Raw genomic sequence first — 16,439 nt, 5'->3', positions numbered from 1 at the left:
CATTTTTAATCAAATTAATTAATTTTCAACTATAAATATGAATATTTAACTTGGATAGTTGAAATTTAAACCAAAAAGATACATTTTCAACAAGGAAAATTAATTTCTACCAAAAAGACGATTTTTGTAACAAAAAAGATTATTATTTTAAACAAAATTGAACAGTTAGAATAAAGTTAAAGAAAGGAATTTCAAGCTAGAGTTGAATGTTTAATTAAAGTGATGGAATATTCAACTGGAATAATTACATTTTCAATTTTTTTTAAATAATTTACAAAAACAAACAATTTTCAACAAAATAATTAAAGTTTTAACTATAATAATTACATTTTCAGTAAAAAAATTAGATTTCAGATGAGAAAAAAAAACGAATTTTCATCAAACCATCTCAGTTTTAAACCAAATAGATGAATTTTCAATTAAACTAATCAACCTTTAACAACAACAAAATACATGCAGTTTCAAAAATATACTGGAATTTTTAACCAAAAATAGAATAGTTAAATTTTCAGTTAAAAAGTTAATTTCAAACAGAAAAAAAAACTAATTTTCAACAAAATGGTTAAATATAGTAATATAAAGCTGCTTTTGCAAATGAAGAATCATTGTTATTGAATTTTATGTGGCAATTAAAACAAAAAAATTAAGCACGCTCGAGAAAAAATTCCCTGATTAAAAAAAGAATCCCTGATATTTCCATGTTTTTCCAGGTATATACATTTTTAAAAATAATTCCAGGTTTTCCAGGTACGGTAGACACCCTGAAAAATAGAGCTTCAGACCTCACAGACCCTATGGGATAAAATATAAGGACCAAAGGGAACTTTTTTCGTGCTCAAAGGGTAAAAAATCTCAGGCTAAATTCATAAGACTTTAAAACAATTCAAGTTAAATTCAAAAAAATTTGAATCAATTGGAAAAATGTTTTAGATCAAAAAAATTATATTGATTTTCAAATTTTAAAATATGAAAAAAAATTCATGGACTTCAGTAACTTTGAAATGAGCTTAGAAAAATTCAAGGGAATTCAAAAGAATTTGTGTAAATGCCTAATAATTCAAGGTGAGGTTAGAAGAATTAAAAAAACAATTAAATAAAAACTTTTATAATTAAAAAAATCCATTAAATAATTAAAATTGAATAAACGTAGTAGAATTCCAGTGAATTAAAAAAACTTAAAATCTCATCAAATCTTTGAAGCCTACTAATTTCGAACAAAAAAGTGACCAATTACTACAAAACAATTCAAATAAATTTGAAATAATTTTTAAATCAAAAAAATTCCATTGATTTTCGTAAACTTGAAATAAATTTAGAAAAAATCATAAAAGTTCAATGCGAATTAAAAAATATAAATAAATTGAAACAAATTTAAAAATATCAAAAAAAAACTTCATTGGAATCAGTATCTTTTAAATAAGTTAAGAAAAATTCAAGAGAATTAAAAAGAATTTGATGAAATGATTACTAATTCAAGGTGAGGCCAAAAAAATTTAGAATTAATTGAATAAAACATTTTAAAAGTTTAAAAAAAGTACATTAAATAAGTATAAATGAGTAACCTTAAAGTTTTAAAATCAGTTACAATAAATTAAAATTTATTAATAAATATTTTTTTTAATCCAGAGAATTCAAATGAATTGGAAACCATTAAAAAAATCTAAAAAATGCCGATGATTTCAGTAGAATCTAATTGAATTTAAAGGAATTTAAGGGAAATCAGAAGAGTTCGATGAAATTCATAAAAAATCAAAATAAATTTAAAAAGCAATCAAATGAGTTGAAAAAATATGAAAAAATTATTTTTATTTATTAAGTTTTAATAGTGTTCAGAAAAATTAAAGAGAATTTAAAATAATTCGCTGAAATGCCTAAGAATTTAAGGTAAGTTTTAAAGACTTCGAAAACAATTAAATTAAAACATTTAAAATTAGAAAAAAAATTATTAAATAAGTAAAATTGAGTAAACGTAGAGGAATTCCAATGAATAAATAAAATTTAAGAGAATTCCAAAGAATTTAAAAGGTTTTAGGGTGATATAAAAAAAAGTTAAAATCTCATCAACTCTTTGAAGCCTACTAATTTCGAACAAAAAAGTGACCAATGACTAAGAAATAATTTAAATAAATCAAAAATAATTTTTAAACCAAAAAATACCATTGATTTTCGTAAAATTGGAATAAATGTAGAAAAATTCAAGGGAATTCAAAAGAATTTGATGAAATGATTAAGAATTCAAAGTGAGGCTAGAAGACTTAAAAAAATTAAATAAAAAATAAAAATCGATTAAAGAAGCAAAATTGAGTAAACTTAGAATACTTCCAGTGAATTAAAAAAAATCAAGAGAATTTAAAAGGTATCAGGGTGAATTTCAAAAAAATGTTAATCTCATCAAATCTTTGAAGTCTACTAATTTTTTTTAAAAAAAGCGACTAAGGACTGCAAAATAATGGCAAATTATTCAAATTAATTGGAAATAATTTTTTAATAAAAAAAAATTCCATTGATTTTCGTAAAATTGGAAAAAATTTAGAAAAATTCATTAATTTAAATTTATTAATCAATATTGTTTTTAAATCAAGAGAATTGGAAATAATTTTAAAATCCGAAAATGCCGTTTATTCAGTAGAATTTGACTGAATTTAAAGGAATTTAAGGGAAATAAGAAGAATTCGATGAAGTTCCTAAAAAATTAAACTCAATTTAAAAAGCAATCACGTAAATTGCAAACAAATAAAAAATATGAAAAAATTAATTGAATTGAGAAAGTTTTAAATGGGTTTAGAAACATTGAAGAGAATTTAGAATAATTCGTTAAAATGTCTAAGAATTGAAGATGAGTTTTAAAAACTTCAAGCTGAATTAAACGAAGGCTTTTTAAAAATCTATTGAATTGAGTAAAAGTGATTGAATTCAGAGAAATTCAAAAGGATTTTAAAAATTCAGGATAAACGAATAAGAATTTTAGAAGGCAGTTCAAAAGAATGGCAAAAAAATATTTAAAAATCTCTTGAGAATTTTGAAAAACTACGAAACCTCTGATTTCTTTTGAATAAATTCTTTGAAATCAATTAAAATATTAGGATTCCTTCAAATCCCTTAAAATGATTAAAATCCTTGTAAACTACCATGAAATTATTTAAAACTCTTGAAAATGCCTGGGAATTTTTTGAAATACCCTAAAATATTTAAGACTCTTTAAAATCCCTTTAAGTTATTGAAATAATTAAGAAAATTCTTTGTAATCTTTTAAAATACCAAGGAATTTGAAATCCATTGAATTAAGTAAATTAAGAAGAATTAAGCACAAACTAATAAGAATTAAGATTGCATCCCAAAAAAGTAATCGCGTGCCTTAGAAGTTTGAAAAATTTCCTAAAATCTTTAAAAAACCCCTTCCAATGATTGAAATCTATTAAAAATAGTTGCACTTTCAACCAAAAAGATTAATTGTCAATAAAAATACGATTTTTCAACAAAATATATGAAATCTCAACCAAATAGTTGAATTTGCAGTTATAAAATATCAGTTTTCAACAATAAATGGAGTAGTGAAATTTTCAGTAAAAAATATTAATTTTCCACATGAAAAAATTTTTTTAACCAAAGTGATGAATTTTTAACTAAAATAATAAATGCTTAACTGGAACTGTTGAACATTAAACCAAAAAGATGAATATTCAACGTAGAATATTAATTTCTACAAAAAATATGAATTTTCAATTAAATACATAAATTTTCAACTAAAAAAGTTACATTTTAAACCCAAAATTGAACGTTTAAATTTTCAGTTAAAAAAATTAAAGTTCAACTAAAAATATGTATTTTTAAATAAAATAATCAAATATTCAATTGGAAAAGTTGCATTTTCAGTTATCATGATAAATCTTCAACTGGAATGATTGGACTTTTAAACAAAAAAGATCAATTTTCAACAAAGAAGTTTATTTTCTACCAAAAAAAAGACGAGTTTTAAACTAAGAAAGATACTTTTCAACCAAAGTTACAGCTTTCAGTTTTATAATAGCAAATAAAAAATCAATTATTTAATGAATTAATTCTTAATTAATGTGAATTATTTAAATCATCAACATTAATTTCCCACACACAAAACAAATTTTTAACCTAAGTTATGAATTTTTAACTAAAATAATAAATATTGATGAATTGTTAACAAAAGAGTTCACCTTTCAACCAAAAAATTACTTTTCAGCTGAAATGATAAATGTTTAATTGGAATACTTAAATTTTCAATCAAAAACATTAATTTTCGAATAATAATATTAGTTTTCAAACAAGGAGATTAATTTTCTAAAAAAAAAACGATTTTTCAACTAAATAGTCGATTTTTCAAATAACAAAGACAAATTTTCAACAAAATATTTAAATTTCAACTGAAAAGATACATGTTTAACTAAACTGATGAATTTTCAATAAAATCATTAATCTTTTACTGAAATAGTTGAATATTAAACCAAAAAGACGAATTTTTAATTTAATACATAAATTTTCAACTGCAAAAAATTACATTTTCAAGTAAAAATTAAATAGTTAAATTTTCAGTTAAAAAAGTTAATTTTAAACAAAAAGATGAATTTTTAAATAAAATTATCAAATATTCAATTGGAGCAGTTCAATTTTCAGTTAAAATGATAACTCTTAACTCCAATAGAACAATTTTAAATAAAAAATATGAATTTTCAACAGAGAAGTTTATTTTCTACCCAAAAGATGAATATTCAACTAAAAACTATGTTTTTTTCAACGAAATATATGAAATCTCAACTAAATAGTTGAATTTTCAAAAAAAAAGGTAAATTTTCAACGGGAATGATAAATCTTTAACTTGAGTAGTTGAATTTTGAACCGAAATGATTAATTTTTATTAGAAAATTAGATTTTTCAATAAAATAAATAAATTTTCAACGAAATAGTTACATTTTCAACTGAAAAGGATCAATTTAAAACCAAATAGTTGAATTTTTAATTTAAAAAGGTCAATTTCCAGACAAAAATGCAATATTTAAATGCTCAGTTAAAAAAATTAATTTTCAACTAAATCGATTAATATTCAACAAAAATAGTTCAATTTTTAACAAAAAAATATAAATTTTCCAACAAACATGAGATTTTTCAAACAAATAAATAAATTAAAACAAAAAATACTTGAATTTTAAACTGAAAAAGTTCAATTTTTAAACAAATAGTTAAATTTTGAGTTAAAAAAAAACTAATTTTCCACACACAAAAAACTAATTTTAAATCAAAGTGATGAATTATGAATTGTGAAAAATATCGGGTTTCAACAAAAAATGAAATAGTTAAATTTTCAGTTTACAAAATTAATTTTCAAAAAACAAAATTGTAACCAAACTCATGAATTGTTAACTAAAATAATACATATTCAACAGTTTATTTGAACATGCAATTATTTTTTTGAAATTTGTATAATTTTAAAATGTTATTAAAAATGTAATTTTTAATGTCAAAGATAGATTTAATTTTTAAACAAAAAGTTGAGTTTCTGACAAAAGAGTTTAACTTTCAACTAAAAAATTAAGTTTCAGCTAAAATGATGAATATTTAATTGGAATATTTAGTTAAATTTCAAATCTAAAAGATTAATTGTCGAACACCAAGATAAAGTTTCTACAAAAAAAAAAAATATTTTTAATAAATAACGTGGATTTTTATCAAAATAAATGAACTTTTAACTAAAAAAAAGACAAATTTTTCAACCAAATAGTTGAATTTAAATTGAAAAGATTGATTTTAAATCAAACCGATAAATTTTCAATAAAAAGATAAATCTTAAACTGGAATAGTTTAATTTTAAACACAAAAGATTAATTTTCAACTAAAATATTTCAATTTTAAACCAAAAAGATGAATTTGCAATAAAATACATAAATTTTCAATTGAAAAGATACATTTTCAACCAAAAATTGAATAGTTACATTTTCGGTTGAAAAAAGTTAACGTTCAACAAAAAAAATGAAATTTTTAATAACATTTTTAAATTATAAATTTTCAACTAGAGTGGTTCATTTTTAAACAAAATAGACGAATTTTCAATAAAGAAGATTATTTTCTACCAAAAAAGACGAATTTTCAACTAAAAAGTTACTTTTTCAACCAAAGTTACAGTTTTTACTTTTGAAATAACAAATTTCAAAAAAACAATTGCTTGTTCAAATAAACTGATGAAGTTTCAACTAAAATAAATTATTGAGTTTTTACCCAAAAAGATGAATATGCAAGCTTGAAGATTAATTTCTATAAAAAGCATGCAATTTCAACAAAAATAAATATTTTTTCAAATAAAAATTGAATTGTTACATTTTTATTTAAAAAATTGTTATTCAGCCGAAGAGATGAATTTTCAACTAAAATTATTTTAAAAAATATAAATAATCAAGTGGAATAGTTACATTTTCACTTTAAAAAAATATGAAACAAAAAAGGATTTTTTTCGACAAAATAGTCCAAGTTTTAACTGAAATAGTTAAATTTTCAGTCATATAAATTAATTTTCAGGCAAAGAAAAAACGAATTTTCAACCAGAAAGATGAATTATCAATTCAAATGATGAATCTTCAATCAAAAAACTAATTTTTCATAAAAGTGTTTAACTTTCAACCAAGCAATCAAATATGATCAAATTCGATATTAAAATCGAAAAGATTTTAATTTTTAATCAAAAACAGTTGAATTCAATAAAAAAAGAAGGCTTTTCAAAATTAGTTGAATTTCTAATTAAGAAATTTTTGTTCGGTCAAGAGAGAGAAAAAATTGCAAAAAAAAGTATTTTCAACATAATATATGAATTTTCAACCAGGAACTTGAATTTTCAACTGAAAACGATCAATTTATAAGAAAAAAATAGATTAGTTAAATTTTCATTAAACAAAATTAATTTTACACAAAAAGAAGAATTGTCAACAAAAGTTTTTTTTACAAATGAAGAATCATTGTCATTCAAATTTAGATTGCAGTGAAAAAAATTAAGCACGCTTTCGAGAAAAATTACTTAACATTTTAAAAAATCCCTGATATTTCCATATTTTTCCAGACATATGAGTCACTCCTCACAGAAATCCCTTGATACTTGCTATTTCTTCAAAATTCCTGTCTCTTGGAAGCTTTGATCTTTATTTTATTTTTTTTAAGTTCCATTATGGGCTGCAAATACGGTACCATAGATACCCAATTTTGAGAATGGGGTACTTTAGGTGATATAGGGGCCGGTCTGTGAGGCCTGGAGTCTTCTAATAAATAAATAAACAAATACTGGGAATAAAAATTAACAATAAAATTAGCTCAACTCACGCTTGCCAAATCTTTTCCATTTTCGCATCGCCCTATACCTCTGTATGTCCCTCAAACGTTTGTTTTCGAAGGAATCATCCTGTCCTGAATTTCGATTAATATCCATTTCCTGCGAAAATATAGCAGCTATATTTTCACTAGAATTCTCGACACTCGAGGAGCTTGCAGTGGGAAAATCGTAGGTGGAGGCTGGAGAAGCGTCTTTCGGTATGAAGCAGGAATCCAAATATGGTTCCATAATAGTCTTAGCAAACTCCTGATGAGTTTCTGGACTTGAAATCGAGTCCACTAAATTCACATAAGTCGAGAACAACGCCTCTGGGGCGGATGCACTCTTCCGAAGATTTTTTAAAAGCAATTGCTTCAACGGAACCTCCGACATGTGAGCGACCTAAAAAATCATCAATACATTTCAATATTTCAAGACTGTAGTTTTCTTATTCTTTTTTTCTTCTTCTTCAGAAAGGAGCTGTCTACCATTATGGAATTTTCCGTAAGACTGACCTCTTTTCCAACTCGTTCAGGACTAACGTTACGGAAAATTCGGTAACACTAGTCAGTGACTTTTACAAATTGTTACTGAGTTTTAAGATAGCAAGAGTGACTGATTTTATGAGTGTTAAGATTGCAAAGCAATTTTTTATCGACAAATATCCAGTTGGAATTTAGGGGAAATTAATTTGTTTGGTCTCGACTAAACGAGAGGAAAATCTGGAAATAAATAAACACTTTGAGAATGTCTGAGACATAGCAAAAGCAAACAAAAGTTGTTGTATAACTTCTGTGATAACAATGCTCACGTATCACGATCTTACATTCAAAGTATGGCCCGTGTTTGTACGCGTGTCAGTTATCTTCGCAATAATGTTTTGAAATTTATGTAGATTCTACTGAAAGCGCTTTTTATTGAGGAAGAAGATAAGGGGCCCTCTTTCACAAACCGTAACTAAATTTTATTTTATTTTTTTATCAACTTACATTATATTTTATTATTTAATTTTTTAGTTTTCACATATTTTTTTGTAGTTATTGATAGTAGAATTAGGTAGGGTGTCTGAAAATTTTATTTCCATAATTATACGATTTTTCCTCAACTAATTGTTCATTTTCCTTGTACATTTATATTCAAACACCAGCATTTTAATCTTCTTATACTTTTAACATATAATAGTTGAACTTGAATTTGAATAGTTTAATTTTCGACCAAAAAGTGTCATAGTTTATATTTCAATCGAAAAAGATTAAATTTATACTAAAAAAAGAAACAAGTTAAAAACGAATTAAAGACGAATTTTCTCTAAAAAAAATGAATTTTTAAACAAAAAATAAGTTTTAAACCAAAAAAAGGATTTTTCACTAAACAGTTAAATTTTCAACCAAATAAGCCTTCAATAAAAAAATTAATTTTTAACATTCTAGTTTTAATTTTACCTAATTATTTAAATTATTACTATAATTAAAAAGATTAATTTTCAACAAAAAAGTTAAATTTTCAAGAAAATAGATAAATTCTCAAATAAAAATATAAATCTTCAACAAAAAGAATGAATTCTCAACGAAGTGATTCAACCAAATCTTTCAAAACAAAACAGATGAATACTCAAGCAATCAGATGCATTTTGAAGTAAAAAATATAAATTTTCAAAAAACTATTTAAATTCTCAGTTAAAATTTTTTTTAGTATATTCGTCTAGATTAAAATATGCATTTTCAAATTAGAAATAAGTTTTTACAACCAAATTTCAATAGTTGCATTTTTAAGCAAAAAATATGACATTTTTCTCAAAACAGATGAATTTTTATTGAAAAAAATTAAAGAAATAGTTGAATTTTCATCCAAAAGATTCCAGTTGACTTTTCAAGATCAAAATATGAATTCTTTAACAATTTTCAAATTTTTTAATCCAAAAAGACGAATTTTTTGAACCAAAAGAATGAATTTTTAATAAAATAATGCAATTATCTATCAAATATTTGCATTTTTATTTTTTAAAAAAGATGAAATTTGTACTAAAACAGATGAGTTTAAGAAAATCTTTTTTTTTAAGTTAAACTCTAATCCAGAAAAGATTTCAGTTCATTTTTCATCATGAAAATATACATTTTAAACAAAAAGGAAGTTTTCTACGAAATAATTAAATTTGAACAAAACAGTAGAATTTTCAACCAAAAAATATGACTTTTCTAAAAAATAATTTAATTTTGAACCCAGCAGTTAGCATTTTTATCTAAAAAAAAGATATTTCTCTTAAAACAGATGAATTTTTAATTAGACAAAAAAATTTCAAAAAAATACTTAAATTTTCATCCAGAAAAGATTTCAGTTCTCTTTTCAACACAAAAATATTAAATTCAAACAAAGAATCAATTTTTTACTAAGTAGCTATATTCCAACGAAACAGAATTTTCAACCAAAAAGTATAACTTTTCAACAAAATTGATGAATTTCCAACCCAACAGTTTCATTTTTATTTCAGAAAGATACCATTTTTTTCTTTAAAAAAATAAATTAAAAAAATAGTTAAATTTTTATCCAAAGAAGATTTCAGTTCACTTTTCAATACTAAAATAAGAATTGTACACAATAATTTAATTTTCTGCTGAATTGTTGAGTTTTTAAACAAAAAGTAAAATGATAAATTTTCTAAAAAAAAGAAAAGAGTTAAATTTGTATCCAAAAAGATTTCAATTGACTTTTGAAAACAAAAAATACTAATTTTAAACCAAAAGTAAATTTTCTAGGAAACAGTTAAATTTTCAACAAAACATTGACATTTTTATCCAAGAAAGATGCAATATTTCTACTGAAAAATATGAACTTTTAAATCAAAAAGACCAATTTTTAGAAAACGTAGTTTTGATTCAAATAATATTTCAGTTGACTTATCAGCAACAAAATATGAATTAAAAAAAAAGGTTAATGATCTACAAAAAGAGATGAATTCATAACCCAAAAATACAAATTTTTAACAAAACAGTTGAATTTGCAACTACAAAGGATGCCTTTTTAAGAAAATTGATAAATTTGCAAACAAGTAATAAAATTTATATCAAAAAGACAAAAAAATTTTATAAAATTTAATAAAATATAAAGTTTTTGCGAATTTGCAAAAATTATGTACATGAGTCAAGGAAGCTTGAATATTTATCCTCTAGTTCGTGGCGATTATTAATCAATCTTTGAAAATTAAATTTGAAAATGCAAACAGTTGATTAGAAATAGTTGAAAGGCTGAAACGTGACAAAATTGATTGGAAACTTTTTATGAACTAATCTGTAATCTATTGCGTCTCTGTATCTATTTCATCAGTTGCACCAGAATTGCAAAAATACTGAGAAGCACACTTTCACTGTTTTGAACCTGATAACGATTGTATCATTTATTTACGAAATTATTCTAGAATAAATAAACAGTTTAAGTCAGAGGTTAAAATCAAAATAGTCTCATTATCACTCAGAGTTTTTAACTCGAGTTCAGATTTTTATTATTTCATTCTTTACTTCGAAGCATTAATTAGATATTTATACATTTTTATTTTGATGAAATATTTTGTCAAGAACGGAAGAACAATCGTTTTTCAAAACAAAAAAAATTCAGAAGATAATTTTTTTTAATTTCCAAAGAGTTGTTAAAACCTACGACTATTTAGAGATAAAAAGTTAATGAATTTAACCTTGGGCCAATTAAGATACTAATTTTTTGTGCAAGCCGAACTTCAGTGACTAATTTAATTTTAGCAAATATTTAAGAGTATAATTTATTCATAATTACAGCAATTATTACACAAGAGGCAACTCACGATTCCTATGTGCAATTCTTATAATTTGCTTTGAACTAAAACACATTTAGGCTTCACATTAATTGTATTTTTTGTTATATTTATTTATTTTTAAAATAGGATCTTTTATAAATGAAATAAAACAATATTTCAGATAAAAATTTAAAGATTTAAAAATTATTTATTTTTAACAGAAAAAAATGACTCTTCTATAAAAAAAGATGATTTTTGAACAAAACACTTGAGCCCTTAACATCATTAAATTTCCAACAAAGTAATTTAATTTTTAACCTAAAAAGATGAATTCTCAACAGAAAAGTGTAACTGTTGATATTCCAACCAAAAAAGATACAATATCATCAAAAAAAAATTAATTTCAAAACGCTAAGAAAATCAATTTCAACAAATTAGTTCAACAGTTACCCATGTAGTTGAATTTTTAATTAAAAAATATCAATTAAAAAAAAATAGTTCAACTAAGAAATAACGACGAATTTTTAATTAAAAATATCAATCTTCAACAAAAAATGATTTTTTAACAAGACTGCTCAACCAAAAATTTGATCAAAATAGTTAAATCCTCAAGCAAAGAATATTAATTTTTAAAACCAAACAGTTGCATTTTTACCCAAAAAAGATGGAATTTCTACTAGAATAGATAAAATTTGCTATTAAATACAGAAATTTTCGAAACAAAAAATTAATTTGTATCGAAAAAAGATTTTAGTGTGACTTTTCAACATCAAAATATGAGTTTTAAACACGAAGTAAATTTTTCACGTAGGTACTTAACTGAATTTTCAACCGAAAAAGACAAATTTTCAACAAAAGAGTGGAATTTTCAACCCAAAATGATGACTTTAATGAAATTGTTGAATTTCCGAAAAAATATTTGTATTTTTATGCAAGAGAGATGAAATTTCTGCTAAAACAGATGCATTTTTAAATCAGAAAAAATAAAATAGTTGAATTTTCTTAAAAATTTTAGTTGACTTTTCAACACCAAAATATTAATTTTAAACAAGTAAATTTTCTACGAAATAGTTGAATTTTCAACCCAGAAGACGAATTTTCAACAAAAAAATATTGATTTTCAACCAAACAGTTGCATGTTTATCTAATAAAAATTCAACTTCTTCTATAATAGATGAACTTTTAAAGTAAGAAGGTAAATTTACTAAAAAATTGATGAATTTTCAACTAAAAAGACGAATTTTCAACACAAGAGTTGAATTTTCAAACAAAAGAATGACTTTTTAAGAAAATTGTTTGATTTTGAACCGAATAGTTGCATTTTATGCAAGAAAAGTGAAATTTCTACTAAGGCAGATGAATTTATTCAATGAAAAAGAAAAAATTAAAAAAAAAAAAAAGTTGAATTTTCATCCAAAAAAGATTTAAGTTGACTTTTCAATTACCAAAATATGAATTTCAAACAAGTAATTTTTTAACAAAATAGTTGAAATTTCAACCCAAAAGGCGCATTTCCGACAATACAGTTGAGTTTTCAACGAAAATGATGACTGTTCAGAAAAATTGTTAAATTTTCAACAAATTAGTTACGTTTTAATTCAAGAAAGATGAAATTTCTACTGGAACAGATTAATTTTTAAACCAAAAAGATAAATTTTCAACAACAAAAAAATAATTACATTTTCATTCAAAAAATATTTCATTATTTTTTTTTACATCAAAACATCAATTTTAAACGAGAACTAAATTTTTTACGAAAATACTTGAATTTTCAACACAAAATGCGAATTTCCAAGAAAAAAGTATGACTTTTTAACGAAAACGTTGAATTTTACACCAAATAGTGGTATTTTGATCACAAAAAAAAAGAAAAATTTCTACTGAAATAGATGCATTTTCAAATTAAACACACAAATTTTGAACAAAAAATAGTTGAATTTTCATTTAAAAAATATCAGTTGACTTTTCAGCACCAAAAAATAAATACACTACATTTTTTACGGAATAGCTGTATTTTAAACAAAACAATTGAATTTACAACAAAATGACGAATTTTCAACAAAACAGTTAAATTTTCAACCAAAAAGGATGATTCTTTAACGAAGTTGTTAAGCTTTGTAAAAAATAATAAAATTTGTAACTAAAAAGAGAATGTTTAGAAGAAAGCAAACTGCAAAAAAATAATTATAAGAAAAGAGGGTAAATATAAAATAGTATAAAATTTTTGAAGTATTACAAATTAACGTCAATGTCTATTTAAATTTTTATTCTCTGGTCAATGAATTATGAAAAATTCCTGTTTATTTATCGCAGACTTCACAGTCTTTCCCTTTTTCTCATTTTTACTGTTTAAATGCGAACTGAATTGCTTGAACCCAGTAAGACAATTTTCGTTAAGAATTCAATTTTTGTTATTTAGAAATCTTGATTATTTGGTTCAAAATTGAATTGTTTTCTTAAAAAGTCATACTGATTTCTTGAAACTTCAAATGCTTGATTGAAAATTCATCATTTTGGTTTCAAAATATATATCTTTCTGTAGAAATTTAATCTTTCTTTTTATTAAAAATTAATCTGTTTTGGTTGAAAATTATTTTGTTGTTGAAAATTCAGTTTTTATGAAAAATTCAACTGTTTTGTAGATAATTCGTATTTTCGGCTGGAAAATTAAACAATTTTGTAGAAAATTGAACTATTTTGTTAAAAAATTATGTATTTTGTTGATAATTCGTCTTTATTAGTTAAGTCCAGCTGTTTTTTAATTTAAATTTGAATATTTTTTGTTGAAATATCAACTACTACATTTTTCGTTGAAAATGCATCGCTTTCAATTCAAAATTCCACAATTTGGTATAAAATTCAACTATTTGGTAAAATATTTTACTGTTTCGTAGAAAATTCATATTTTCGGCTGCAAACTTAAACAATTTTGTAGAACGGTTACATTTCTCTCCAAGAAGGATGCAATTTTTACTAATATCGATACTTTTTTTAATTGAAGACAAATTCAATTTTCATTCTAACAATATTTCAATTATACTTTTCCATACCCAAATATGAATCTTAACCAAAAAGTACACTGCAAAAAAAAAAGAAATATACATAACGGGCAAATAAATTACTAACAAGAATATTATACCAGGGTAACCGCAAAACTTCATTTTTAAAATTCCCTAATTTTTTTAATTTATTCTGCTGACAATTGTTTAAAGTTACAGACATTTCTTGAATTTTGGAAGATTTTTTTTAAATCCCTGAGTTTGCCCACTGAAATTAAAAAATTCGAACTCTCAAAACGTTTGAATTCAAACGTCCTCTTAAAAAATTTTAATGAGAAAAAATTGGTCTCTTCCAATTCAGAAAAATAATTAATAAACAAAATCGCTTCCCTTTTAACTTAATAAAAATGTGTGAAACAAAATAAATGACTTTTCCAATTTGTAAAAAACTTGAAAACAAAAATTTGCTTCCTTCAAACTCGAGAAAAATTTAAAAAACAAAAAAATTTACCTCTTCCAATTTTTGAAAATAATGAAAACCAAAATTTGCTCCTTTTGAACTAGAAAAATTAATATAATCTTAAATATTCCTCTGCCTTACTCAAAAAAATTTAAAACCCGAATTTCCTTCTTTCAAACTCAATGAAAATGTTAAAAATATAAAATTTACCCGCCTTCAACTCAATAAAAATGGAAAAAACAAAAAATGTTCTCTTCTAAATAGAAAAACAAAATAAATACCAACATTTGTTCGCTTTCTTTTAAAAGTAGCATTATTATAATTATATTATGTTATTTATACATACAAATCTAACAATTTCACTTAAAAAATAAAATTTTTTGAATGAAACAAATAACCTTCAAAGTTTAAATTTAGCACTCTCAAATGATAACGATTCAAGACTATTTTAAGCAATTCAGTTTCAAATTGCTTAATTCTGAATATTTGAATTATAGTTGCTTATTTTAAATGATTTGTTATTTATAAAAATAAATTTTTCCTGTCTCAAAAAAATGGTTTAGTCAGGATTTTTATATTAGCACAAATCTTTCTAAAACCTTTGGAAAAAATACAAAAGTGAAAATTGCAAAAAATCGATTTTTTCAAAGTGAAGCAGTTGTTTTAAAAATAATTTATTAGTTTATATTGACAGTTGATCAACTTAAAACGTTGTTTATCAAAAATAATAATCGAAATGATCAAATTCTGAATTTAAAAAATTCATGAAATCGAAAACTTACTTTTAAAAATGAAAACTGTTTAAAATAAAGGACTTTAGATTTACGCCCTGTGAACTGAACGATTACATAATTAAAAAAGTTAACAATTGAACCTAATATTTCAAAAATCTTGAATTGTCTAAAATCTTCTAAAAATTTGTAAATATTTCAGTAAAAAAATTCACTGTCAGAACCAGTTTCCCGGTCCAATGCCCACCATATTAATTTCAATAAAACCTTTTAGATTATTAAACTCGAATCTTATCGCTTTTTGTCATACTTAATTTTTTTTTAACAATAAAACTGTTTCCGATAACTTAAGAATAGGCACTGAGGAAACATTGAGTTAAAAACAAGAATGAGTTATTTTCCCCTATCACATTACAGCAGGTGAAATACGAGTAAAATAGATTTGTCCTCGAATTTGTCTAAGATTGTTTAACAGAATGCGTATCAGATAATTCTGTTTACACAATGACATTCTAGCTATCTAGGCGTATATGTGCAATGTGCAGCGTACTTAAAATTTGGCACGTGAAATGTCCACATCAAAACCAAGAAAGAAAATGAGTATAAATATTTTTATTTTTTTTTTAGTTCATTATTTAGATTCATTTTAAAATTTTGAAAATGACACAAAGAAGGAGATACTGAAATTTGTTTACGAGAAAGGGAAACGATAGGTAAAAGATTAAATATTTATTTTCACATTTAGAAAAGAAACAATTTTTTATAAGAAATTCTATAGTTTTTAAATAATGTTAAATGATTTATGCCATTTAATAATATCTTTCATTTACTATACTCATAATTAAAAATAGTTTAGTTTGAGCGCGATATTAAAAATAAACTACTTACAAATATATAATAAAAAAATTAAATACTAGGAGTGCTATACATTTGTATACAATTTGATTTATTCCATAAAGTTTTCGAGAAATTCTTTAAATACCTTTAAAAACGATAAAAATAAGTGGAAACAGTACGAAATTCCTTGGATGTAAATTAAAATTGTTGATTAAATTTATCTAAAAAAAGAGATTGAAATAAAATTCACGCGTGTGAATTTTTCTAATATTTAAAACAAACTATTTATAAATTCATAATATCACATTTTTAAATATTAATAGTTCTAAAA

The 16,439-nt window shown here is 23.1% G+C and overlaps 2 protein-coding genes across 5 annotated transcripts in view; one reads left to right on the top strand and one right to left on the bottom strand.

Annotated features, from left to right (window-relative positions):
* Nucleotides 1-16,439, bottom strand: part of LOC117168387 (protein angel-like) — a 46,012-nt gene that overhangs the window by 23,691 nt on the left and 5,882 nt on the right. For all 4 annotated transcript variants that reach the window (XM_033353997.1, XM_033354001.1, XM_033353998.1 and 1 more), the window contains exon 2: nucleotides 7,330-7,720. In XM_033353997.1, the coding sequence (XP_033209888.1) occupies nucleotides 7,330-7,720 (391 nt within the window). The remainder of the gene's footprint in view (nucleotides 1-7,329; nucleotides 7,721-16,439) is intronic.
* Nucleotides 8,174-16,439, top strand: part of LOC117168389 (mitochondrial 2-oxodicarboxylate carrier) — a 69,147-nt gene continuing 60,881 nt past the window's right edge. The window contains exon 1 of the mRNA XM_033354008.1: nucleotides 8,174-8,271. The gene's annotated coding sequence lies outside the window, so the exon portion shown is untranslated. The remainder of the gene's footprint in view (nucleotides 8,272-16,439) is intronic.

Source organism: Belonocnema kinseyi, chromosome 2 (genome assembly GCF_010883055.1).
Source record: "Belonocnema kinseyi isolate 2016_QV_RU_SX_M_011 chromosome 2, B_treatae_v1, whole genome shotgun sequence".
NCBI lineage: Eukaryota > Metazoa > Arthropoda > Insecta > Hymenoptera > Cynipidae > Belonocnema > Belonocnema kinseyi.
Note: the sequence above shows the minus strand (reverse complement) of the source record. Positions and strands in the feature narration are given on the sequence as shown.